Source organism: Amphiura filiformis, chromosome 9, assembly GCF_039555335.1.
Source record: "Amphiura filiformis chromosome 9, Afil_fr2py, whole genome shotgun sequence".
In the NCBI taxonomy this organism is placed as follows: domain Eukaryota; kingdom Metazoa; phylum Echinodermata; class Ophiuroidea; order Amphilepidida; family Amphiuridae; genus Amphiura; species Amphiura filiformis.
The window spans coordinates 14,369,158-14,395,840 of record NC_092636.1 but is presented as its reverse complement, the minus strand read 5'-3'; the positions used below and the strand labels follow the sequence as shown (position 1 = coordinate 14,395,840).

Genomic DNA, 26,683 nt, shown 5'->3' with positions numbered 1-26,683 from the left:
TATCTTCCACACAGTGAGTGCGAATTTGAAATGGGATTACCTAAATAGGTAACACTAAATTTGAAATCTACACCCCATGTATGGAAGATTTAGGTCATGTCTTCCATACGTGGTGTATGGATTTCGAACTAGCCAGTCAGGCTAGTAATTCTAAAATTACAAATTCAGCTATAACAATTTTCTGTCCCACATACTTGAAAAATAAATAAAATTTGCATTTTTTCTTTCTCTTTGCAAAAATAGTTCTTTTGACTTTTTTTAAAAATTTCTATGACCATATTAAATTATAATTCATGTCCACTGATTAACACTTTTCTAAAATTTCCATGACCAAATAATCCAAAATCAAATTTCCAAGACTGAAACATGATTTGTGTCCATTTTAAAACTCCCAAATCAATTCCATAGCCATATGCTGTGGGAATCCTGCTGAAGAAATTAGCCAGATATCTTCATTTTTTTTCAGCAACTACGCATGTAACATCCAATGCCAATATTAACCCCCTGAGCACTACCTGCCGATCTAACATTGCCTCTGATTGGTCAATTACATGATATCTTTACTTTAATCACCAATCAGAATGGAGCTTTGCAAATAATTAACCCCATTTTTTTTGTGTTGTGAAATTATTCTAACAATGTTGCTGATTGGACCAATTGATAATGAAAACTTTTTTTGGCCAATCGGCAGGTAGTTCTCATTGGGTTAAACAAAATTTGGTAAATAAGGCTCTATCTGCAATAGCTGCCCCATAGGCATTTAGAAAATGTCTGCCTTTTATATTGTACAAATCTAAAAGTATGCCACCTGGCAACTATTGCAGATAGGGCATATTTTTATGCTAAAAATACATAAGGCCAAAAAAAAAAAAAAAAGCTTTGTCTCAAAGCTCGCGCGCAAGCATTTGTAAAATCGTGAGATTTGGAAAAAAAAAAAGAAATGCAGAATTTTTTTATTTAAAAAAATTTTTTTTACTTTTTCCAGAAAAATTTGGCGAAAATCAGATTTTTTTCTCCAAATACCATGAAAAAGTCGGGGGAAAAAAAATCGCATTTCGCATTTGTTTTCAAACAACTCGTGAGCTTTGAGACAAACCTTTTTTTTTTTTTGCCTAACGAGGGTTTAGGGGAAAGCATGAGCAAACACAGAACATTTTAAAGAAAACTTTCATTTGTCAGGGTATAATAAAGGGTATAAAACGTTTTAATATAAATGTTCCAAAAATGTTTTTGAAAACTTGATGCAAAACATTCTAACATAACATTATTTAAGAGTTGACCAAATATTTTGTAAAAATATTTGCTAAAAGATATTTTACGATAACATTTTGACAATTGTTAAAATGATGCTGTAATGGTTTTTTTCATAAAGTGATTTAAAACATTTCATGACCTTTATATAACCTGACATCTAAATGTTCTTAAAACGGTTTGAATAAAACCTGAACATGTTTATAACATTTTATACCAGTTTAAGAACATTTTGTATTTGCCTGCAACCTAATCCCACGGAGCATATTTCGCTGATTGGAGTATCCAATCACATAATGCTAATCTAATCCTGCAGTGTGTATACACATTCATATAAGGGTGATTTGTTGGCACACACCTCATAAAAGCACCAACTACCAAAACAATGAAGTAGGGCAGTCTTTTGCTCTGATTGACACGAGCGCCCTGTTATTGAGTGACATACGTAGAGCTTAACGCGGCTGTGTACTTTAGACATGGTTTCTTTCGCAAAATTGAGTTTTTTTGATAAGTTTGTACTTTGTTATGTTTTTTATAAATACAAGGAATGAAAATCCAGATTTGTAAACTCCAACTGCAATATTTTAAGGATTTTATTTCACTATTCCACTCGTATTTGAAATTGAAAAGGAAAGAAAATCTTTGTTGTACCAGCAGGGTACACGCGCATAACCAGCGCATCGCGTTCGCGTGTCGCGCAAATTGTTAACGCTACAAATCGCTACGATACGCAAGCGTATCTACATGTGGCGCATCTTATGGAAGCACCACGGAAGCACTGATTTCACAAAAACCTAGCGGTCAAATGGCTCCGTTTTAGCTGATAAAATGTGGGTTTTTCAAGTTCTTTCCCCGATTTAAATATCAAGTTATGAATGGATTTCGCTCAAACTTCTCAAGGGGCTGTGGATTTACCCGATGTTCACGTTATATAAGGTAGAAAACGAAAACTGCCCGCATTCTCCTGTAAGATTCGATGAAAGTGCATAATGTGACCACTTTAAACTTCAACGGCCATTCTTTCAATGTTCATTTTCTCGGTAAAATGACGATTTAGGTACACGATAACTCAATAAATACAGCATCTATAGGTAAGCAAATATGATCATCGTAAAAAGCATGATCGACTCAAGAAACGGTTTTCTCATTTTTTTATATTTTGGTCTATTTATGATTTTAGGCATCATTTTGTGCAAATAGGCGTTTGTGAATTTTAAAAAGTTCAATTTGATGCCTTATATGGTCAATATCTCAAAAAATAAGGCCAATATCAAAAAAATAAAAAACCGTTTTTGGAATGGAGCCTCAAGATTGAGCTAAAAACAAAATAAAATATTTTGGAAAGAGTGTTTTTTGTTATGATGTACCTAACAAATATTGCCAAAAACTCACTTTTTTGTGATTTTCTTCATAATTGTTGTTTTTACCCCAAATCTGTATTTATATTAAGATTTATTGATGTCTTGCCTTCATAAAAATGTATACTTTTATATATCTTGCGCGAATAATTACAAAGTTATTGCACTTTTACTACATGCATATCTGAGAGTACACAGCCACCTTAAGTGTTCCCTTCTGCACTGCCCAACACTTTGACGCATAATCGGCCAATCAGATTATCAATATGTTGTTATGTTGAATCATCAAATCAGAACCCCACTTCCACGTTTAGGCTGTGCACTCTCAAAATGTGAACAAGTGCCGTTCAGACGTTTGTCTTTGCAAGAGACTTTAAAGTGTACCCCGCAGAATTAGATAAAGAGAACCGGGACTCCTTATACTGCCACATACAATCGCGCTGTCAGCCATGGGGAGAAAGTGGGGGTATTCGGGTCCTTGCCGACGGTGCACAGAGACGAACGAAAACAATTGTTCATGCGAGTCACCAGGTCATTTCAGTTGGTATGGTATGCACAATGCACACAGTGCACTTTTAATTTCCCGACTTAACCAAAAGAAGAATTCTGCGTACCATCTTTAGCATCTTGGTATCGTGTGCAAGTCAAGTGCGTCTCTCAAATGCGCCCATGTCACTCTTGCATGGCAACAATTGCTTTGAGCGCATTCCGAGGGAAACCAAATACCCCCAATTTTTGTTCCATGCCTGTATCAAGATGGAGGCCGAATTCCGGTTCTCCTTCTCTAATTCTGTGGTGTACCCTCTTTCTTAAAAATAACATGTGATGATATCCTTTATCTCAATGAAAATTATCTCCATGATAATGACACATTTACACACATAATTTAGTTAAATGGGCTATTCAAGTTGAAATCTATACACCCCCTGTGGAAGATATGACCTTAATCTTCCACACACAAGTGTGAATTTCAATAGGGGTTACCATAATGGGCACCTCCAATAGAAATCTACACCTCCTAGTGGGAGATCAAGGTCATGTCTTCCATAGGGAGCACATGGATTTCAACTGGAATAGCCCAACGATGCAGTTAATCTACCCATCTCCAAACCATTACACTAAATTCCGACTAGCAAGTTCAGTAACCTAGAAGAGGAAGAAATATTACCAACCACCTGAGCAAGCACAGAATAACACACAAAGAAGTCAAATTCTACTACAGAAATAGATAAATGGAGAATTCATCTCCATATGTGACGTGTCATGTCAAAAGGAGACACTTTTGGGCAGGGTCGTAAATGGAGAAATACATGTACATGTAGCCAAAAATCTGCCCGGGGGTGATTTTTCACAATTTGAGTTTATTGCGAATTTGTGATGTTATTAATGTTAAAAATATTGTGTGATAATGTCAGACCGGAATATAATTGGCATCTTGTATTTTTTGAGACATTTTCAAGGTAATTCCTACTTCTCAACATTGTCAATAATATTTTAAAGGCCGAGATCTCAATTTCCAATTTTATAATACCATAACTTACGAACTCAATATCTACGCTTAGGAGTGTCCGATTTCATTGGGGAAAACGGTGTTGTGGACCAAAATATCTCTATATTTAAGATATGTAAAAACCTCAAAATTGATAACCTGCCCAAAAGTGTCTCCTTTTGACATGACACGTCACATATATTGTAAACCACAAAATGTCATCAGGCTCTGGTAAGATTTCCTCAGACTGCCAAAGACCCAATTACTATAATTTGGTTCATCTCAAGTTCGGTAGTGAAATCAATCGTGGTTGCGCCACAAGCGTGCCAACAAACCGCTCCTGTACGATACTGCGGCAAGCGAAATACGCAGGTACGTCACTACCAAACTTGAGGTGAATCAAATTATATGAACAGTCACTATAGAGCCTCTCCCTATATAACACATGTGAGAATAGCAATGGCAAAAACATCCTTGCATTGAACAAAATTCTTTATCTGTACCACTTTAATAGAATGCGCACAAAAAGTATCGTACACTTAAAACAAGTTTTTGATAAATCATTCAGCATAATGTGATTTTATTCCCCAAGTTATACCCATTCGATTTGAATGACAACAGGTAGAGTGTTAAAAATGACAAATTTAGATATTTCCTTCTTCAGGGCGATCCTTTGCCTTTTGTAACAGGCTCATTACAGCGTGACAAAATAATGCAGGGCTTCCCTGACTTTCGATCGCAACCCAAATGTGGGTAACAAGCACTTAACAAGCAAACTAAAATGTTTACAAAGTAGAGCAACTAAAATAAAAGGAGGACAATGTGTAATTACTGCTAAAAAAGAGAAAATTATACAGGTTCCCTGCAGCTTTTTTCTCTCATCACTGTGTATTATAGTGCAGGGTACCATCGTACTGGTAATATTTTGGCATTACAAATGCATTTTTCATGCACTTCAAAGCACATCAATTGTCCCACTCAAGCCATTCTAGGAGCCGGTCAGCTACACAACTGCCCAGTTTTGTATTTATGCTCAGGGCCACAGCCATATTTTTCTCATGAAAATTTGAGTCACAGGGAAAATATTTTGGGAAGCCCTGGATTAACATGTTCATAATTTGCATATTTCGAGGGAAAAGCCTACGTACATTTAATCATTTTTTAAATGCTTTCGTTTTTCATTCAAATTAGTATAAGCTGGGGAAATTAAACTGCATCATGCCAAATGAGTTATTAAAATATGTAGAGCAACTTTCTCCATCTATCGACCACTTTATTTGGTAATTTAGTTTTACTCCCGGGTTTAAGTGTCTTTAAGAAATTGCTAAAAATTGATTTTTGAGTATTCTTTTTGTGCGCAGTCAGTATACAAGAAAATTGACGATATTAAATAACTAGAACCATGAAGTGAATATGAATATCAAAAGAGTGAATCCTCATCCTCTCCCCTGAGGTTCAACAGTAAACCTGGGTCAACATTAATTCGGATTTCCTCTGAAAGATCTGCTGGTGCTAAAGTCTGTGCTAAATCATCGCTCTCATCATCATCAGGCTCGGTTTTCAAAGCTTGTAACGAGTCCATATCTAAACTAGCGGTAACTAATACATTTTCATCTAAAGCTCTTTCATCAGCCGAATCACCTTGGCTTTCCGAGTCTGTAAAAAGCGCCCTCCTAACAGGCGATCTTGGTTCTATTTTCACTCTATCATATCTGTCATATAAATCGTCTTCTTCATCATTTCTTTGGTTTGTTTGATGCCTTGATTTAGGACTATGCGTTATAGTAGCGGTTGGTTCTGTGGACGTTTCCGTAGCTACAGAATCGGACGATGCTTCGTCAGTTGCTCCAGGTTCCAGTTTCACTCTCACAAATACATCGGGTTTAGACTCAGTCTCCACAACCCGACTATGAGTTGCTCTGTCTGTTGAATTCTGCTCTTCCTCAGCCTCATCATCACTTTCAGGTTCTTGCTTAATACTCACACCACGATTAGAATCTTGTAATCTATCCCCATCTTCATCCTCGTCATCACCATCTCCGCCATCCTCCTCTTCATCTGGTAGCTCCACTTTGAAGTCATTCCTAGTCTCTGTATCACTCTCCTCTTCTTTTACATCAACATCAATATCAATAAAGTCTTCCTCAGTTCTCTCTTCGTCAGAGTCTATACTGCTCCCCCAGTCTATCAGCACATCGTCATCATTGTCGTCGTCGTTGTTGTCCGGATTGGAAGAGGAGCTCTTATATCCTTCGTAAACACCCACTTTTTCTACGTCTTCTTCTTCCGATTCATAATCGATTTTCGTAGCGACACCTGGGAAGTATACAAATTCACATCATTAGAGATTGCCCTTTATAATAGATCTGTAGTGTATTGGGCTATTCCAGTTGAAATCCAAACACCCCTGGAAGACATGTTCTTCATCTCCAACACACAGGGAGTGTGAATTTCAAATGGGGTTACCTGTAGTGAATGGGTGACTCCGTATGAAATCTACACCCTGTGAGTGGGAGATTCAGGTAATATATTCCATGGCTGGGGTGTATGGATTTCAACTGGAATAGCTCATTGACGCCCGTTTTACATGGGATGTGGGATGTAAGGCAATGAAATAATTCATAGACATAATACCGTTTCATCATTACCAATGTGAAAACTGTTACGAAATTAAAGCATGTTTACCCTTTCCGTATGCTTTACTGCCTGCAGGGATGAAAACAAGCACTGACATAATTTCCTGAAACTGCTTTAACATTTCCTGAAACTGTGTATTTCCCTATACTTTGTACAAGGAAGATCAAAGCAAAATTTCCAGAAATCAGGAAATTTCCTGAAGATTGACATCCCTGCGCCTGCCAACTTACCCATTCAGTGGACTTCTTGTCGGTCAGGTCTTTCAGCCTCAAAAGTTCCTTAGTCAGCATCAACTTAAGAGCACCTTTTCCCCCAACTCGTTTTAAACTTGGGCAAATAAACAATGGTTCTTGGCACCAATTTCTGCCCACTTTGCTGTTGTTTAAGTTAAGATGAATTTGGTACCCGATTCAGTTTGTGGCCTGAGCTTTTGATCCTAACAAAATCTCTAGCAATAGCGATCTAAGACTGGGTTCTTCCAACTGAAATCCATACACCCCCTGTGGAAGACATGACCTTACACTCCCGCACAGGGGGTATAGATTAGTTCTGTAAATCTTTTCTGATATATTTTTCTTCTTTAAGTTGTTTTTTGCTACAACCCTACCCAAAACAAACTTGAGACCCATACAAGGGAGGGGTTCCTTCCTATGCATTCACTCACCAAGTAGTTCTGCAAGTCTTTTCCTGAGATTGATATTTGATTCTTGTAAGTTGTTTTTAGCCACTCTCAGCTGGACAGCTTTGTTGGTCAAAGTTTTCACCATCTTGGTACTCTGTGTAGAAAATAAGAAAAAAAAGAATTTTGTCATTCAGGTAACGAGCAAGAAGGGCCTGTCTGCAATAGCTGCTGTGTCATATATGTACATTATAGAATGCAGAAAAGCTCAAATGTTTATAGGGCAGCTATTGAAAACAACTATCAGCACTTGATCATGGTGGGCTAACAAGATCTTGGTTGTGCCATTACACCCAGGTGTACAATGGTGAGCTGTTAGGTAGTCATCTAGCACTATTAATGTTGGCAGCCAAATGGTGTGATATATATACTGTTCTAAAAGAACTATATAAATGCCTACATTTATTTATCACTTCCAGTTGAACTCCACATACCCCCTATGGCAGACATTAAAGATTTCAAATGGAGTCGCCCATTCAGGTAACCCCATTTCAACGGGAATAGCCCATTTCTTTTCTGATCGTAACAAAGATCAAAAGTTGCTACCACCTTCCCAAGACCTACTTTAAACTCCTGGAGTCACATGGATCGATATCACATGATTAATCATATGATTCCACTACAGCAACGTCAACCAACAGTCACAACAGCTGATGAAGTGAACTCCGATAAATGGGCTATTCCATTAAAATCCATACACCCCCTATGAAAGACATGACCTTAATCTTCCACACAGGGAGTGTGAATTTCAAATGGGGTTTCCTGAATGGGTGAATCCAATTGACCCGTCATTTCTCTCCTCCTCCCTAGCCCTTATCCCTCAGCAAGTTCATCTTCCTATTTTCTTACCTTCTTTAGTAGAATGTTTCTGCTGATTTTTTCATCCTTTGGCGCCACAAGTGCAGCCAATGCATCAAATTGACCCGTCATTTCTCTTCTCCTCTGACGCTCTTTCATCAAGTGAATAACCTGGTATCAAGAAAATATTCAATACAAGTGCATTAATGCCCTGCGTGGTAGCCATAGGCTTCAATATAAAAAGTTCCAAAGTTTTTAGATATTTTCTCAATATATGAAGAGCTATCTCAAGAACCACTGAACCAATACTGGGCTTATTAGTACTTATTTTAATGCACTTTTCATACCGATTCCAAATATGGTCATGAAAAAATACAATTCTGAAATTTTTGGATTTTTCAACTTCTCATCTACAGTCGACACCAGCATGGAGAGGGTTAAAAGACAAAAGACAAAAGGCTGCTATTATGATATGACTTTCCTGCACAACCGTGACGATATGCTACTCACATTGCCAGCATAGCCGTCATCCTCTTCGTTATCAGATTCCTCAAAGAAGTACATCTCAACAAACTCTGGCTCTCCAAACGTATCTGCCAACGTTGACCTTACAGGTGATTTCCTCTTTCTCTTTTCCCTCTGTGCTGGGCGACTACGTTCTTGAACCACTTCCACCTGGATCACTTCTGGTACAGGTGCAACATGAAGTTCAGGTAAGGAAGCAGCGAGGCTTTGTGCCGGCATTTTTTGCTTTCGAGATCGTCTTTTTGGTTTAGGGTTGGACGGGGCTGGTTCTAACACTTCATCGTAAGTAGGTTTTGGAGGCGGGTTCACTCTGAGGGCCATCCTGTGGTTAGTCGCACGTTCTTGCATTTCCCTTTGCTGTTGAAGCTGCTGTCTCACCACTTGCTGTCGCTGTCGTGTATGTAATCCTTTGTCAGCAGCTGCTGACAGTGCAATTTGGTGAAGGATGCTCCCTGTATGTGAAGTAAGAATGGAAATGAACCGATATCAACAGGTATGGAATTCTGCTACTCACCTGTTGGGCGAGTAAGGCAAGTCATAATATGTACTGCCCCGAACAGAAGGCTATTTACCCATCCAATAATCTTGGTCAGCATATCGTGCTTCCTCCCATTCAGTCTGCACGAAAAAGAATTGGCATAACAGGCTACAGCACTATTCACCACAAATATTTTCTTTCAAAGATTCCCTCTTGAAGCAAATCAAGTTTGATTCATAGATCATTGTATACATCCAGGGTCTTAGCTAGGATTTGTCAAGTGCACACCATTTTCACAAAAACTGCCTGTCCAAATTTGGACCCTGAAAACATACACCAGACTTCTGCACCTTCTGGGGGCTCAGTCAGTTCAGTTACATGTACCTATTGCTATAGCCTTGATTTATTAGTCTATCTTGTTTTGAGTTCACAGAACTAATCGATCATTAATCTTGCCTGTTGAAGGAGCAAACTGGCCACCCAAGTGACAGGTGGCTATCTAAGACACTGTGCACATCCCAATTGGCACAAATTGATGAACTGATTTTTATTTGTGTTGAAATTACACCCATGAACTGCGCCTGAATTATCAATAATTACACTAAGATTTAGTAAATACTAAATAGCTACTTGCCCTTGAGGTACAGCCAGTACAAATTTTGACATCCCCTTGATCGAGCCTCCATCGATCAAGCAATCAATTATTAAAAAATTCAAGTTGGTTGTCCTTGAGGTAGATAGAGCCAGTACAAATTTTCACAATTCAACATGCCCTTAACGCGGCTGTGTACTATAGACATTGTTTCTTTCACGAAATTGAGTTTTTTTGATATGTTTATACTTTGTTATGTTTTTTATAAATACAAGGAATGAAAATCTAGAGTTGTAAACTCCAACTGCTATATTTTAAGGATTTTATTTCACTATTCCACTCGTGTTTGAAATTGAAAAAGAAAGAAAATCTTTGTTGTATCAGCCAGGGTACACGCAGCAGAAGAACGCATCGCGTTGCGATCGCGCAATTTGTTAACGCACAAATACGCTTACGCATACTGCGACGCTTATCTGCATCGTGGCGCATCAATATGGAAATACCACGGAAGCACTGATTTCACAAAAACCTAGTGGTCAAATGGCTCCGTTTTAGCTGATAAAATGTGGGTTTTTCAAGTTCTTTCCCCGATTTAAATATCAAGTTATGAATGGATTTCGCTCAAACTTCTCAAGGGGCCGTGTATTTACCCGATGTTCATGTAATGTAAGGTAGAAAAACGAGAAATGCCGCATTCTCCTGTGAGCTCCGATCCAAGTGCAAAATGTGACCACTTTAAACTTCAACGGCCATTATTTCAATGTTCATTTTCTCGGTAAAATGACGATTTAGGTACACGATAACTCAATAAATACAGCATCTATAGGTAAGCAAATATGATCATCGTATGAAGCATGATCGACTCAAGAAACGGTTTTCCCATTTTTTTATATTTTGGTCTATTTCCGATTTTAGACATCATTTTGTGCAAATAGGCGTTTGTGAATTTTAAAAAGTTCACGTTGATGCCTTATATGGTCAATATCTACAAAAATAAGGCCAATATCAAAAAACTAAAAAAAAGTTTTTGGAATGGAGCCTCAAGATGGAGATAAAAACAAAATAAAATATTTTGGAAAGAGTATTTTTTGTTATGATGTACCGAACAAATATTGCCAAAAACTCACTTTTTTGGGATTTTCTTCAAAACTGTTGTTTTTACACCAAATCTATATTTATATTAAGATTCATTGATGTCTTGCCTTTATAAAAATGTATACTTTTATATGTCTTTGCGAATAATTACAAAGTTATTGTACTTTTACTACATGCATGTCTGAGAGTACACAGCTGCCTTAAGGGGGTAACACACCACTAGCCAATTTTGTGCCTATTTTTTGCATTTTTCTCAAAAATTATAGCGCATTGGTGACAAGTAAGATATCTATATTATAGGGGCAAGGACTACAACTACTGAACTGAAAATTCAGGAACACAAGGCAAGTAGTTATTGATTTATTGATCAACTATAGGTTTTCCTTCATTTTTGACTGTAACTCCACAACTGTTGTCTGTATTGAAACAAAATTTCCAGTGTAGCAGTTGTAGTCCTTGACCCTATACATATCTTACTTGTCACCAATGCGCTATAATTTTTGAGAAAAATGCAAAATAGGCACAAAATTGGGCAGGGTGTAGTAAAATTTAACCGAGCCTCCATCAATCATGCAATCAATGATAAAAAAACTCACCTGCAGAAGCTGGTTGTCCTTGAGGTACAGCCAGTACAAAATTGGACATGCTGTTGATTGAGCCTTCATGTTGAACACCAGGCTCTATTTTGAACTCTTTCATGACACCAGTATTCCCGATATCCACAAGTTGAAGTCCCCCTACTCCATCTGTGGCACTGCTAGCGTTTGGCATGTAAATTGACATTGTTGATATGGCTACAAGTTAGCTAGAACAACCTGTACATCACAAACACAAACAAATAAATTGTTAGACCATGAAAAATAGCATCTCTCAATAGTCAAAGCTTGGAAAATAATTTAAATTCCAGTGCAAAATGCAGTTGATTGACTTTATTCCCTCTTTTTTCTTCTCTCCTAACTCAAAACTCAGTCAAAATTATCAGAACTTGCAATTGACACTATTTGCATGTTTGAACTTGAAACTTGAACTATCAATCAAACAATTCTACCAAACAAATTTTTTCAAACATTTTTGTCTCAAAAAACAATTACAAAATTATCGGAATAAGCAAGAAACATGCCTTTCTTCATAAAATCAGCATCACTTCCATCATATAAAAAGATGATCAGATGAGTGAAAAGTGGCAAAGAATTTGTGAAATGGGGTAATTTTTAAAAGAAAAATACATCGCAGTAAGAAACTGTCAAACGTGCTTAAAAATGCTTGATACGAGAGTGTAAATCACCATCAAAAAGAGCATACATCAAGCGCTTGTGCTACACGAAAGTTTCGGAGTTTGCATTGACCAGTCTTGCATTCACCTCTTTTACATGAAAAATTGTGATAAAAACATGGATTTTGGAACAAAACAAAGCTTGTTCAATGAAATAAGAAATGTTTGTATACCATACAATATAGGTAAAAACATGTTTAACCTTGATGCAAATTTGATAAATTCATTATTTATGATGTGGGGCCGTAGTGGTCAGCGACAACCTGTAAAGTGTGCTGAGGCTTGTGGATCAACGCCTAGGCGTTGTGCCTGTGCGTAGCGCACTATAAATCACTGCGCTTTTTTATTTTTTATTTTAACCGTATACAGCTCGGGTGGTCTAAAAGAAAGGAAGATCGCCAAAATTGTCATCCTTGCTGAATAATAGGAAAGTAACAGTACAGGCATGACAGGGGTTGTACACCACTACACTGGGTTTCAGAGAAGAACGGCAGTCCCTTGCTCAGATTGATGTGAGCGCCCGGTTAATGAGCGACCTACTCGGAGCTGTGAGTTCCCTTCAAGAGCGATGTAGAACTGTGCCGACCAATGTTTTAACGTGTAATCGGCCAATCAGATTAAATCAGTCTCTTGTTATGATTGTCAGACAATTGAATCAGCCAATCAGAACCCCACTTCTGTGTTTACGCTCTGCAATCTCTCAAAATATAAACAAATGCTGACGATTTCACTATCTCTCTGACAAAACTGTACAGTGAGTCGGACAGTACAGTTAAACTTCTCATCTTCTGCAAGCATGGCCAAGTGAATGAAGCTCACTCTTCAGTACGAGTGTTATTGTTAATACATGAATTGTGTTGACAGAACATCTTTCAGAGTCTATGGACAGACACGACTAATTGACTGATCAGATTGTAACATGGGTACTGTGCAGTCATTGGAAGATTGAATGTCATGCATGCATTAGTTCACCACGTAAACTTATACATATGGCTCAAAATTCGGACCGCTCGCCATTAAGTTTACTGCTTTCTGTGTTTTGAAATTTGTTGACGTTTTAACGATCCCCGATTCCCGGTCGATTATTTTAGCTGTGTCACATGCACACACATGCATGACGCTGGTGGGTACCAAAAAAAAAAAAAAAAAAAAAAACCTCGATCGCCGATAACGATGTGATATGGGACTTACATAGGATTACACAGAGATATTTCTTGCCAAAATTTGACCATTTCTAGGCAAGTTGGCCCTACTTTGTCTGCGTTATGTGAAAAAGGACAGTCTTAAGTAAGTATAAGTGCAACGCTTTTGATGTTTTGATGTTTCGGGAGACTGGGAGGGATCATAATAAAAAATGATGGAGCCTATTCTTGACTGTGTAATATTCCTTCACCACATTGCCGACGGTAACAGTCTTATACGATGGACAGATAGTATCAGTTTGTGAATGAGGACATCGTATAAGTTCCTTGTACTATGCATGCATGTCATTTTTTTTTCTTGTGTTGTTTTAATTTTTAATTTTAGGCTTGCACACAGCTAGTCGTGACGACGTTTGCTACACTTTACCAGGGTACCGGTGAGACGCGAAATTTATATATTGTCAGTAATTCATTAAAAACAATCATATTACACAATATATTATGAAGAATACCAACTTACCAAAATAATTTATCACGCCAAATAGCATGCATCCAAATCGCAATCAATAGCCGCCATATGCATTTTGATCATTTCTTTTTTGCATTCGGTTTACACCAAACAAGGTTATATGTATTCGAAATTGTGGTTTATTTTTTCATCGGATAGCGATATGCTTCTGATCCTGTTGTAAATTTTATCATTAGTGCACTACCAATCACAAAATTATTTAGTTTGTCAGAAATTTGCTGCCATTTTATCCTAAACCTGCAAAACTTGAAACGGATAAAATCTTATTGAATTAAAGGTCTCTATTTTTGTGTCAGCTACACACACAGATGGCGCTAAACACGTTCATAATCATAATCATTGTGAGATGTCAGTATGTCCTTATCATACCTGCACCTGTCACCTCAAGTAGTCTGAAAGCCTCTGAATAAAATGGGGGGGATGAGTTTAACTTTATTCTTCCTCGTGCTAAACGTGCAAAAGAGTGCAATACATTTCATTTTACTGATGGGCCTTTCCAAGATTGGAAATCACTCCCAAACCATTAGACCAAGTAAAACGATAAGTTTCTCATCACTTTTTTCTCAAAAAGGAGGATTGATGAGCTTTTTTGCCTTTCCCCCCAAAGATCAGATTTAGTGTCTTTTCAGCAAGACTTCTATATGCCCCCCCCCCCATTAGGCCTATGTTTTTCCTTTTTTGTTATAAACAAACTAGACTAGAAAAGGTACCGACACTGAGCGAAAATCAATCAAAATTTCGTCTTTTTAGTGTGTTTTTTTTTGATGGGGCAGCAAAAAACGACGCGGGCGGGGATGAGAAACTTAATAGTTCTAGAATGAGCGTTTATGGCGTGTCGACCGTATTTTTGTGGTACATGAGAGCACCTCAGACGTATCGAATTGCAGTCTGCATACGAAGCATGTCTTTCGGATATCAAATAATTTTCATTTTTTGAAATTCACGATATAGGCCTAATACAAATTTTATGACAAATTATTAAAATTTGATATTTTTCAAATTTTTGATATATAGGCTAACAGTCGAGTCCTCGAAATAATTTTTTATAAATCTAATGATATATTCTTAAAGTGTATGTAGCTGGGAGGAAAAGCCGACGATCAATTGAAAATTTTGACCTTTTATATTGAAGATATATTGTTCCCCAAAAAGACCTATTTTTTTTGGTGTTTTGGGAAAAAAAATTCATATCTTCAATACGAAAGGTCAAAATTTTCAATTGATCGTCGGATTTTCATCCCACCTACATACACTTGAAGTATAAATCATCAAATTTATAAAGTTTACTTCAAGTACTGTTAAATATCAAAAATATCAATTTTTAATGATTTGCCATAAAATGTGTATACATTGCGAATTTCAAAAATCAAAATTATTTGATATCAGAAGGACATTCTTCGTATTCAGAATGCAATTCGATATGTCTGATGTGCTCTAATATCCCACAATAAATACTGTCCAAACGTTCATACCCCTTCCCTTAAAGTCCCATCAACATCTCTTTTTAATATGAATTCCGACAGTCTTGAATTTTGTGCTTTTCTTATCATAGGCCTACTATAATATTGTTTACAATTACTAGTAATTGAACCCCAATGGAAAAGCCTTTTTGGCCACCCATGGGAGGGGACAATCAATTTATGGCAAGCATTCATGCATTTGGACGCTTACAGTGGCGTAGCGTGGGTCATGATCACATGGGGGGGGGCACCGGGTCTGATGCCGGGGGGGCACAAGCCGTTTTTCGGCACTGATTTTCCTATGGGATTTAAAGTGAATTCAGATCGATTGGGGGGCTTCATCAACTATCTACTGCTGATAGCACAAAACCTTATCAACTATCTACTGCTGATAGCACACAACTTTATTAACTGTCTACTGCTGATAGCACACTACTTGATCAACTATCTACTGCTGATAGCACACTAGGCCTACTTTATCAACTATCTACTGCTGATAGCACACTACTTCATCAACAATCTACTGCTGATAGCACACTACTTCATCAACTATATAGGCCTACTGCTGATAGCACATAACTTCGTCAACTATCCCCTGCTGATAGCACACTATATTATACAAATATTGACTGCTATGAGGGGCATGGTTAAGATTATAGGCCCAAGGTGATCTCAAAACCATGCTATGACCCGAGGCGCAGCCGAGAGTCATATAGCATGGTTGAGATCACCGCGGGCCTATAATCTTAACCATGCCCCGAATAAAGCAGTCAATATTTGTTTTATATACCGAATGGATACGTGGATGTTGCGATTGCGCAGTTTGATCGGGACGCACGTGACCGGTCCATCATAGTCAAAACTATGCCCGCACTTTTAACCAATCAGATGGCAGGAATCTTTAGATGAGGTATATAATATACAAATATTGACTGCTATGAGGGGCATGGTAAAGATTATAGGCCCAGTGATCTCAAAACTATGCTATGACCCGAGGCGCAGCCGAGGGTCATAGCATGGTTTTGAGATTACCGTGGGCCTATAGGCCTAATCTTAACCATATCCCGAATATAATAAAGCAGTCAATATTTGTTTTATATACCGACTGGATACGTGGATGTTGCGATTGCGCAGTTTGATCGGAACGCACGTGACCGCCATATTTCATTTCCATGGACCGGTCCATAGTTCATTTTGAGGGCATAGTTAATTCAATGACTGCACATTCAACCAATCAGATAACAGGAATCTATTATAATATGAGGTAGGCCTATATAATATACAAATATTGACTGCTATGAGGGGCATGGTTAAAATTATAGGCCCAAGGTGATCTCAAAACCATGACTATCACGTGCGTCCCGATCAAACTGCGCAATCGCAGCAACATCCACGTATCCGTTCGGTATATACACACCGTTTTTGATAACTTACTGCAAATATTCTAACATAATATTATTCAAGTGTTGAAAAAATATTTGGCAAAAAATGTTTACAAAAAATATTGTAAAATAACATTTGAAAAACATTTGAAAAATATTGTTGTAGTGTTTTCATACAAAATGTTTTAAAACATTTTTACCACCTTTATATATCCCGACATTTAATGTTAATTAAAATGTTTTACCAAAACCAAAACCCAAAATATAACCTGTTTAAAACGTTTTGTGTTTACTGGGTAGTGTGCTATCAGAGCTTATCAGTAATGGATAATTGATGAATTTGTGTGGTATCGGCAGTAGATAGTTGATGAAGAAGTGAGCTATCAGCAGTAGATAGTTGATGAAGTAGACTAGTGCTATCAGCAGTTGATAGATGAAGTAGTATGCTATCAGCAGTAGATAATTAATAAAGTTGTGTACTATCAGCAGTAGATAGATCAGCAGTAGATAGGTGATGAAGTAGTGTGCTATCAGCATGATCAGCAGTAAATAGTTGATGCAGTGTGCTATCAGCAGTTGATAGTTCATGAAGTAGTGTGTTACCAGCAGGAGATAGTTGATGAAGTTGTGTGTTATCAGCAGTAGATACTAGACAGTTGATAAAGTAGTGTGCTATCAGCAATAATTGTAATGATGTAGTGTGCTATCAGGCTCAGCAGTTGATAGTTGATGAAGTAGTATGCTATCAGCAGTAGATGCTATCAGCAGAAGATAGTTGAAGTAGTGTGTTATCAGCAGGAGAGTTGATTAAGTAGTGTGCTATTAGCACTAGCAGTAGATAGTTGATGAAGTAATGTGCTATCAGCAGTAGATAGTCGGTGACCTTGTGTGCTATCAGCAGTAGATAGTTGATGAAATAGTGTGCTATCAGCAGTAGAGTTGACGAAGTAGTATGCTATTAGCAGTAGATTGTGTACTATTAGCAGTAGATAGTTGAAGTAGTGTGTTATCAGCAGGAGATAGTTGATAAAGTAGTGCTATCCGCAGTAGATAGTCGGTGAACTTGTGTGCTATAAGCAGTAGATAGTTGATGAAATAGTGTGGTATTAGCAGTAGATAGTTGATGAAGTAGTGTGCTATCAGCTGTATATATTTGATGAAGTAGTGTGCTATCAGCAGGAGATAGTTGATGAAATAGTGTGGTATCAGCAGTAGAGTTGATGAAGTAGTATGCTATCAGCAGTAGATAGTTGATGAATTGTGTACTATCAGCAGTAGATAGTTGAAGTAGTGTGTTATCAGCAGGAGATAGTTGATAAAGTAGTGCTTTATCCGCAGTAGATAGTCGGTGAACTTGTGTGCTATAAGCAGTAGATAGTTGATGAAATAGTGTGCTACTAGCAGTGGATAGTTGATGAAGTAGTGTGCTATCAGCAATAGATAGTCGGTGAACTTGTGTGCTATAAGCAGTAGATAGTTGATGAAATAGTGTGGTATTAGCAGTAGATAGTTGATGAAGTAGTGTGCTATCAGCTGTATATATTTGATGAAGTAGTGTGCTATCAGCAGTAGATAGTTGATGAAGTTGTGTGCCATCAGCAGTAGATAGTTGATGAAGAAGCGTGCTATCAGCAGTAGATAGTTGATGAAAGTGTGCTATCAGCAGTATATAGTTGATGAAGTAGCGTGCTATCAGCAGTATATAGTTGAAGTGTGGTATTAGCAGTAGATAGTTGATGAAGTAGTGTGCTATCAGCTGTATGTATTTGATGAAGTAATGTGCTATCAGCTCAGCAGTAGATAGTTGATGAAGTTGTGTGCCATCAGCAGTAGATAGTTGATGAAGTAGCGTGCTATCAGCAGTAGATAGTTGATGAAAGTGTGCTATCAGCAGTATATAGTTGATGAAGTAGCGTGCTATCAGCAGTATATAGTTGAAGTAGTGTGCTATCAGCAGTAGATAGTTGATGAAGTAGTGTGCTATCAGCAGTAGATAGTTGAAGTAGTGTGCTATCAGCAGTAGATAGTTGAAGTAGTGTGCTATCAGCAGTAGATAGTTGAAATAGTGTGCTATCAGCAGTAGATAGTTGAAGTAGTGTGCTATCAGCAGTAGATAGTTGAAGTAGTGTGCTATCAGCAGTAGATAGTTGACGTAGTGTGCTATCAGCAGTAGATAGTTGAAGTAGTGTGCTATCAGCAGTAGATAGTTGAAGTAGTGTGCTATCAGCAGTAGATAGTTGAAGTAGTGTGCTATCAGCAGTAGATAGTTGAAGTAGTGTGCTATCAGCAGTAGATAGTTGAAGTAGTGTGCTATCGGCTATCAGCAGTAGATAGTTGAAGTAGTGTGCTATCAGCAGTAGATAGTTGAAGTAGTGTGCTATCAGCAGTAGATAGTTGAAGTAGTGTGCTATCAGCAGTAGATAGTTGAAGTAGTGTGCTATCAGCAGTAGATAGTTGAAGTAGTGTGCTATCAGCAGTAGATAGTTGAAGTAGTGTGCTATCAGCAGTAGAGTTGATGAAGTAGTATGCTATCAGCAGTAGATAGTTAATGAATTGTGTACTATCAGCAGTAGATAGTTGATGAAGTAGCATAGCGCACGAAGCAGAACTCTTATTTTATGACTCTCACTGCACATGTTTTTGATTTCTAATTTGAAATTACACATGTTTCCCGCTACACGGGGCCTGGCTATAGTCGACGACAACAACGCACCGTGCATCAACGCACAACAGTATATAATGGCCGGCTCGGTGGATTTGGATAAACTGTATACAATGCTTACAAAACTGGACACTGATATGAATAAACGATTTGACGGTCTTTCACGCCAGCTGAATGATGTACAAGATGAAATCAAGACCATCAAACATGATGTGGCGGAATTAGAAAGTGGACTGAAATATACGGATGAAGAGGTGACTGAGTTGAAGGATAATACTGTGCCTAACCTCAAAAAAGAATTGATGGAGAAGATAGAGGAGTTACAGAAGAGTCGACTTGAAAGTGAACTATACAGCAAGAAGGCTAATTTGCTCTTCTTTAATGTTCCTGAAGTAACCGATGATGAGGACACCGAGGACGTCCTGAGGGATGTTCTATCAAAGACCAAGATCCCCAATTACCAAGGGATCATGTTTGTTAATGTCCATCGTTTACCAACCAAAGCGACTACCAATCAGAGCAAACCGATTATTGCAAAGTTTGTCAGAATGAGAGATCGGGACTTGGTTCTGGACACCATAACCAAATCTGATGTCCACATGAAAGGTAAAAGATCATCGCGGTCCCCACCTTCCTGTTTCAATGCAGATGGAGAGAAAACGGCTGATGCCTATTCGCAAACAACTAAAAGCAGAGGGGAAAAACGCCAAGATTCGTGTGAGCGGTACCAAGGTACTCATTTATGTAAATAATGCTGTTTGGAATGAGAAGTGACTCATTTAATTATCATTTGACTTTTGCTGAACTATTTTGTTTTTGACACTTGGAACTGAACTGTTATTGTTGTGATTGGCAAGATTTCATCTTGTCATCGTATTTATTCTTCGCTGTACTTTGTTAAATAATCTTTGCATGTCATTTCTGCCGGACCTCGCCACGCCGTTAACTTATTTGATCAATCAACCCGTGTTGATAATTTTCCATTGATTTCGCTATTTGGACACTTGGAACTGCATAATGACTTTTTACTGATTTTTGTGTCTGGACTATAGCTTTTGCTGGTACCGTAAAGTTACTTTCTTAATATGTTTCTAATAATTAAAAATTATAGTGTTTATTCATCGATCTATTATTAGCTCGATGGTTTGTTTATTATTATCCATATATTATGCTCTGTAATTATCTTTGTTGTCGTAGTGTATACGTCACAGCTCAGTTAATGGTCCACGCCTTGTCTGCTCACCTGTTGGCGACCCATTGGCTTTGTGTTGTGTTCATTTTGTTCATGGTTCGTGAGCACTGTTGTTCGTGAGTAGACCAGTTAACTTGGTTTTCGATCGATTTTGACGTCTCACTACGACGGCAAAGAGTTATACAATCTTTTTTTTTTTTTTTTTTTTCATTCATGTTTTTATTTATTGAAGATGATTCCCACATTTCACAGCTGCCATAGTTCGATTGGTACCTCTTTTGCCTGGTCTCAATGCCCTTTTCGCTGTTTAGCTATCCCATCCATTCACTGGTTTTTATCAGTGCATCTGTTTGTGGGACCATAGAGTTATTAATTGTAGCTCGATGGTTGGGACCATCTTCTTTTTTACCATGTTGTTTATTACACTGCTTATCCATGGATCAGTTAATGCACTCCTCTCTCTATTTAAATCCCCTTTTAAATTATTTTTATTAATTTAATTTGTTTATACTTTATATTATATACTATTATTATTTTAATATTAATTTTTTTTTTTTTCTAACTCAAGACATGATATATTGTGTGCTCCAGTTCTATTCGTTCATGGTTGAGCTTTGTTGAGTCAGCGGGTGAATCCTTTTCTCCTATTCACCATTGCTCCTTCTGCTCGCTCTTCGCTCAGTTTGTGAAAACGATTTGTTCATGTCGTAACCTATTTCTTATTTTAGATTTCTAATCTCATTAATTTCTTTTTCCCATTTGATCTGATGCGTTGGATTGAACTTCAATTGAATTGTTTAATTTATTTAACTCATCCATTTATCATTTAGTTATTGGTTAATTGGTTGATTATTAATTAATTGATTGATTAATTGATTGATTGATTAATTGATTAATTAACTGATTAGTTAATTAATTGATTAATTTATTTATTCATTTATCCAAATAATTTGATTTTGTATTTATTAATTTTCTGTTTATATTATCTATTTTTCCTTTTACATGATTTTGTTTTTCCTGGTGGTTTTGCCGGGGCTCTCTATGGCTTTCATGTTTTGTGGCCTTACTGTTTTAATTTTTCATACCCCTTTTGTTTAGTGTAATTTTTGTGTATTTTCGTGTTGACGTTGGTTTGTATGGCAAATTGTAATAAATGTTTCAAGAATATTGTTCATGAAAATGTTAAGATAACTTGTAAATACTGTAATTGTTTCTATCATAAAAGATGTGTTTATGGTAATACTGGTGTTAATAACTGGATGTGTTTTAGTTGTACCGGTAATTTATTTCCATTCAATCACATTCTTGATGATAATGAATTTAAATTTAATATTTTTTATTTTAATAACTCCATTGAATATAATAAGCTGCTAAGTTTGAAACTGAATCCTTTCTTATATGATGATATTGTTGATAATGCTATGCCAAAGAATCTGTTTAAACCCAACTGTGTTAACTCTTGTAACTATTACTTTGATAATTCACTGGATATTGATGCATCGTTTAGTGACAGTTTTTCAATTTTACATTTAAATTCTCGTAGTTTTAACAAAAACCGTGACTACATAGAAATTTTCTTATCCAATTTGAAACACACTTTTTCTGTAATTGCAATGTCAGAAACCTGGTTTAAGGAGGATCAATCTAATTTAATCGATATTCCCAATTATAATTTAATTAGTGTACCACGGAAAAACAGAAAAAGTGGTGGTGCTTCTTTGTATATTCACAATTCGCTTTCTTTTAAATTAAGAAAGGATCTTGATTTAGTTCAGCATGACTCTTCTGTTAATGTCATTGATCACTCCGAGTCTATCTTCATTGAAATTTTGAATTCAAAGTGTAAGAATATCATTATTGGTAATGTTTATCGTGCTCATAGAACTGATGTTGATTTATTTAACTCTGATTTAAGCCGTTGTCTTGATGTTATTGCTAATGAAAACAAACATTGTTATATTTCGGGTGATTTTAACTTAGACCTTTTACAGCACGAGACTGATTCAAAAATTCAGAATTTCCTCACAAGTTTCTTTGATCATAATATGTTTCCGCTTATAGATCGCCCCACCAGGATTACGTCACATTCTGCCACAATTCTTGATAATATCTTCACTAATGTCTTTGATAAGAAAATAAAGTCTGGTATATGTGTGTCTGATATCACGGATCATTATCCTATTTTTCAATTTACTGATTCTATTTCATTGAAATATAATTTTGTTGGATCCACTCATGGTCGTTCATTTACTCAACGTAATATGCATTCTTTTACAAATCACCTGGAATTAACAAATTGGAATCATGTTCTTAATGAGGAATCTGTTAGCCAAGCGTATAAGTTATTTATTGATAAACTGTCTGTATTATATAATCGTTGTTTTCCCATTAGGGATAAACAAGTGAAGCAAAGTTACAATCGTATTCCTCATAAACCATGGATCACAACTGCTATTTTAACATCCATCAAACGTAAGGACAAGCTGTATCGTAAATTCAAATCTTCTCCAACAGATGCTAATAAGCGTTTACTAGTAAATTATAGAAATACTCTTACCAGTCTAATTCGTAATTCTAAGAAAATGTATTATTGTAATCTACTCAGTGACCACAAGCATGATCTCAAACAAACCTGGAAAATTTTAAATGATCTTTTAGGAAGGAAGCGTAAGCAACCTTTTCCAGATTGTTTTAATATAAATAACATTCCAACAACTGATCCTAGCATGATTGCCAATGGTTTTAATGATTTCTTCACCAACATTGGTCCTAAGTTAGCTAAAAATATTCCTTCTACACACGTTCCTTTTGATCAATTTTTGAATAAAATTCCTTCTCCACAGAATTCACTATTTCTCACACCTACGGATACAAATGAAGTTATCAAAATCTGTGCTTCTCTTAGATCTGGTGCTAGTCCTGGCTATGATGAAATTAGACCTGATATTGTTAAAGCTGTTAAGCACCTGATTGCTTCTCCGTTGGTTCACATATTTAATTTGTCCATTTCTACTGGAATTTTTCCAGATGAGCTTAAGCACGCTAAAGTGGTTCCTATTTTTAAAGCTGGCGACTCCAATTTATGTAACAATTATCGCCCAATTTCAATCCTTCCTGTGTTTTCAAAGATATTTGAGCGTATTATTCATAAGAGACTTTATAATTTTCTAACATATCATTTATTACTTCATCAAAGTCAATTTGGTTTTAGAACAAATTATTCTTCCTACATGGCTGTCTTAGAGGCATACAATATGATCGTTTCTCATCTTGATAAAGGTCACCATACATTGGGTATATTCCTGGACCTCTCCAAGGCTTTCGATACGATCAATCATGATATTCTCATTGAGAAACTTCGCCATTATGGAGTACGTGGAAAGGCCTTGGAGTGGTTCATGAGTTACCTTACAAACAGAAAACAATATGTTGTGTTCAATAATTGTAAATCTCATTTAAGTACTGTTCATTGCGGTGTTCCCCAAGGTTCTGTATTGGGTCCCCTTCTTTTTATTATTTTCCTCAATGATATTGTATATTCTTCGAAAGATTTGTCTTTTTTATCTATGCAGATGATACAAATGCTATTATGTCCAATCCGAACCTTGATGAACTTATCTGTTCTGTTAATAATGAATTAATTAATATTTCTGTCTGGTTCAAAGCTAACAAGTTGTCCAAAAACGAATTATATTATGTTTAAAAACCGTCATAGCAATCGCACATATCACAATACACATATATTTATTGATGCCAATGAACTTATGAAAGTAACTCGTACTAAATTTTTGGGTGTTATTCTTGACGAATCTCTGACTTGGTATGATCATAATTCTTATGTTACCAATATTGTTTCAAGGTATAGTGGAATTCTGTATCGTCTTAAGCATATTCTTTCGTGTAATACGTTATTTACCTTGTACAATACATTAGTTCTACCTCATTTAAACTACTGCAATATAATTTGGGCAGATCCTAACAACTGTAATTTGAACTCTATTTTTGTTAAACAAAAGAGAATTATCAGATTATGTACCAACTCTACGTGGCTGGCCCACACATCACCTTTATTTTCTCAGCTAAATACCTTGAATATTTTTGATATTCATAAACTTATCAAAGCTTTATTTATGTATAATTTCAGTATTAACAACATGCCTTGTAATTTTGCCAATTATTTTGTTAAAAATATGGCCATCCACAATTATTCCACTCGTTCATCGAGTTTGTTTCGTCCTTCAATATTCAAATATGATTTGGCTAGAAATACCATTAGAAGGCAAGGTCCATTGCTCTGGAATGCCATCCCCGATGATATCAAAATTGCCTTGTCTCCTAATTCTTTTAAACGCAGTTACAAAGATTACTTGATTTCTTTATACTCATAAATTTATTGTATTCAATAATGTCATTTATCATAAAATTGTATCATTGTACTGTAAGTTAAGACACTTACTTTTACATTTCTCATTGACTTTTTATATGTCATGATTGTCATTGCCAACGTCTTTGTCTGTCTGCACTAGTCCTGTCAGTCTGTCGTTTTTCACCCCCGTCCTTGTCTGTTGTCTGTAGGCGTCTTTTTGTTTTTGTCACTGAGGGCAATCACGTCTTTCGAGCTTTGCTCTTGTGATTGTCCTACCATCGTTTTCTCAACCTTTTGTTACTGTATATAATATTATTATGATATGATGGTGAAATAAACTTGAACTTGAACTTGAATCAGCAGTAGATAGATCATGAAGTAGTGTGCTATCAGCAGTAAATAGTTGATGCAGTGTGCTATCAGCAGTTGATAGTTGATAAAGTAGTGTGATATCAGCAGGAGATAGCTGATGAAGTCGTGTGCTATTAGCAGTAGATAGTTGATAAAGTAGTGTGCTACCAGCAGTAAATAGTAATGATGTAGTGTGCTATCTGCAGTTGATAGTTGAAGTAGTGTGCTATCAGCAGTAGATATTTGATGCAGTAGTGTGCTATCAGGCTCAGCAGTTGATAGTTGATGAAGTAGTATGCTATCAGCAGTAGATAGTTGATGTAGTTGTATGCTATCAGCAGTATATAGTTGATTAAGTAGTATGCTATCAGCAGTAGATAGTTGGAATATTGTAATATCAGCAGTAGATAGTTAAGAGGTTGTGTGCTATCAGCAGTAGATATATCAGCAGTAGATGAAGTAGTGTGCTATCAGCAGTAGATAGTTGATGAAGCAGTGTGCTATCAGCAGTAGCTATATCAACAGTAGATAGCTGATGAAGTAGTGTGCTATCATCAGCAGTAGATAGTTGATAAAGTAATGTGCTATCAGCAGTAGATAGTTGATCAAGTAGTGTGCTATCAGCAGTAGATAGTTGATAAAGTAATGTGCTATCAGCAGTAGATAGTTGATCAAGTAGTGTGCTATCAGCAGTAGATAGTTGATCAAGTAGTGTGCTATCAGCAGTAGATAGTTGATAAAGTAGTGTGCTATCAGCAGTAGATAGTTGATCAAGTAGTGTGCTATCAGCAGTAGATAGTTGATAAAGTAGTGTGCTATCAGCAGTAGATAGTTGATCAAGTAGTGTGCTATCAGCAGTAGATAGTTGATAAAGTAGTGTGCTATCAGCAGTAGATAGTTGATCAAGTAGTGTGCTATCAGCAGTAGATAGTTGATAAAGTAGTGTGCTATCAGCAGTAGATAGTTGAAGTAGTGTGCTATCAGCAGTAGTAGTTGAAGTAGTGTGCTATCAGCAGTAGATAGTTGAAGTAGTGTGCTATCAGCAGTAGATAGTTGAAGTAGTGTGCTATCAGCAGTAGATAGTTGAAGTAGTGTGCTATCAGCAGTAGATAGTTGAAGTAGTGTGCTATCAGCAGTAGATAGTTGAAGTAGTGTGCTATCAGCAGTAGATAGTTGAAGTAGTGTGCTATCAGCAGTAGATAGTTGAAGTAGTGTGCTATCAGCAGTAGATAGTTGAAGTAGTGTGCTATCAGCAGTAGATAGTTGAAGTAGTGTGCTATCAGCAGTAGATAGTTGAAGTAGTGTGCTATCAGCAGTAGATAGTTGAAGTAGTGTGCTATCAGCAGTAGATAGTTGAAGTAGTGTGCTATCAGCAGTAGATAGTTGAAGTAGTGTGCTATCAGCAGTAGATAGTTGAAGTAGTG

At 36.7% G+C, this 26,683-nt stretch overlaps 1 protein-coding gene across 1 annotated transcript; it reads right to left on the bottom strand.

Moving 5' to 3' along the window:
- Nucleotides 1-972: 972 nt before the first annotated feature.
- On the bottom strand, nt 973-13,932 carry LOC140160667 (uncharacterized). Its single transcript, XM_072183942.1, has 7 exons — nt 13,838-13,932; nt 11,499-11,717; nt 8,723-9,189; nt 8,264-8,383; nt 7,400-7,511; nt 2,812-6,414; nt 973-1,702 (listed from the first exon to the last, which is right to left on the bottom strand). The coding sequence occupies exons 2-6, from the start codon at nt 11,683-11,685 to the stop codon at nt 5,519-5,521; spliced, it is 1,782 nt and encodes a 593-aa protein (XP_072040043.1). The 5' UTR covers nt 11,686-11,717; nt 13,838-13,932; the 3' UTR covers nt 973-1,702; nt 2,812-5,518.
- Between the last annotated feature and the right edge of the window lie 12,751 nt (nt 13,933-26,683).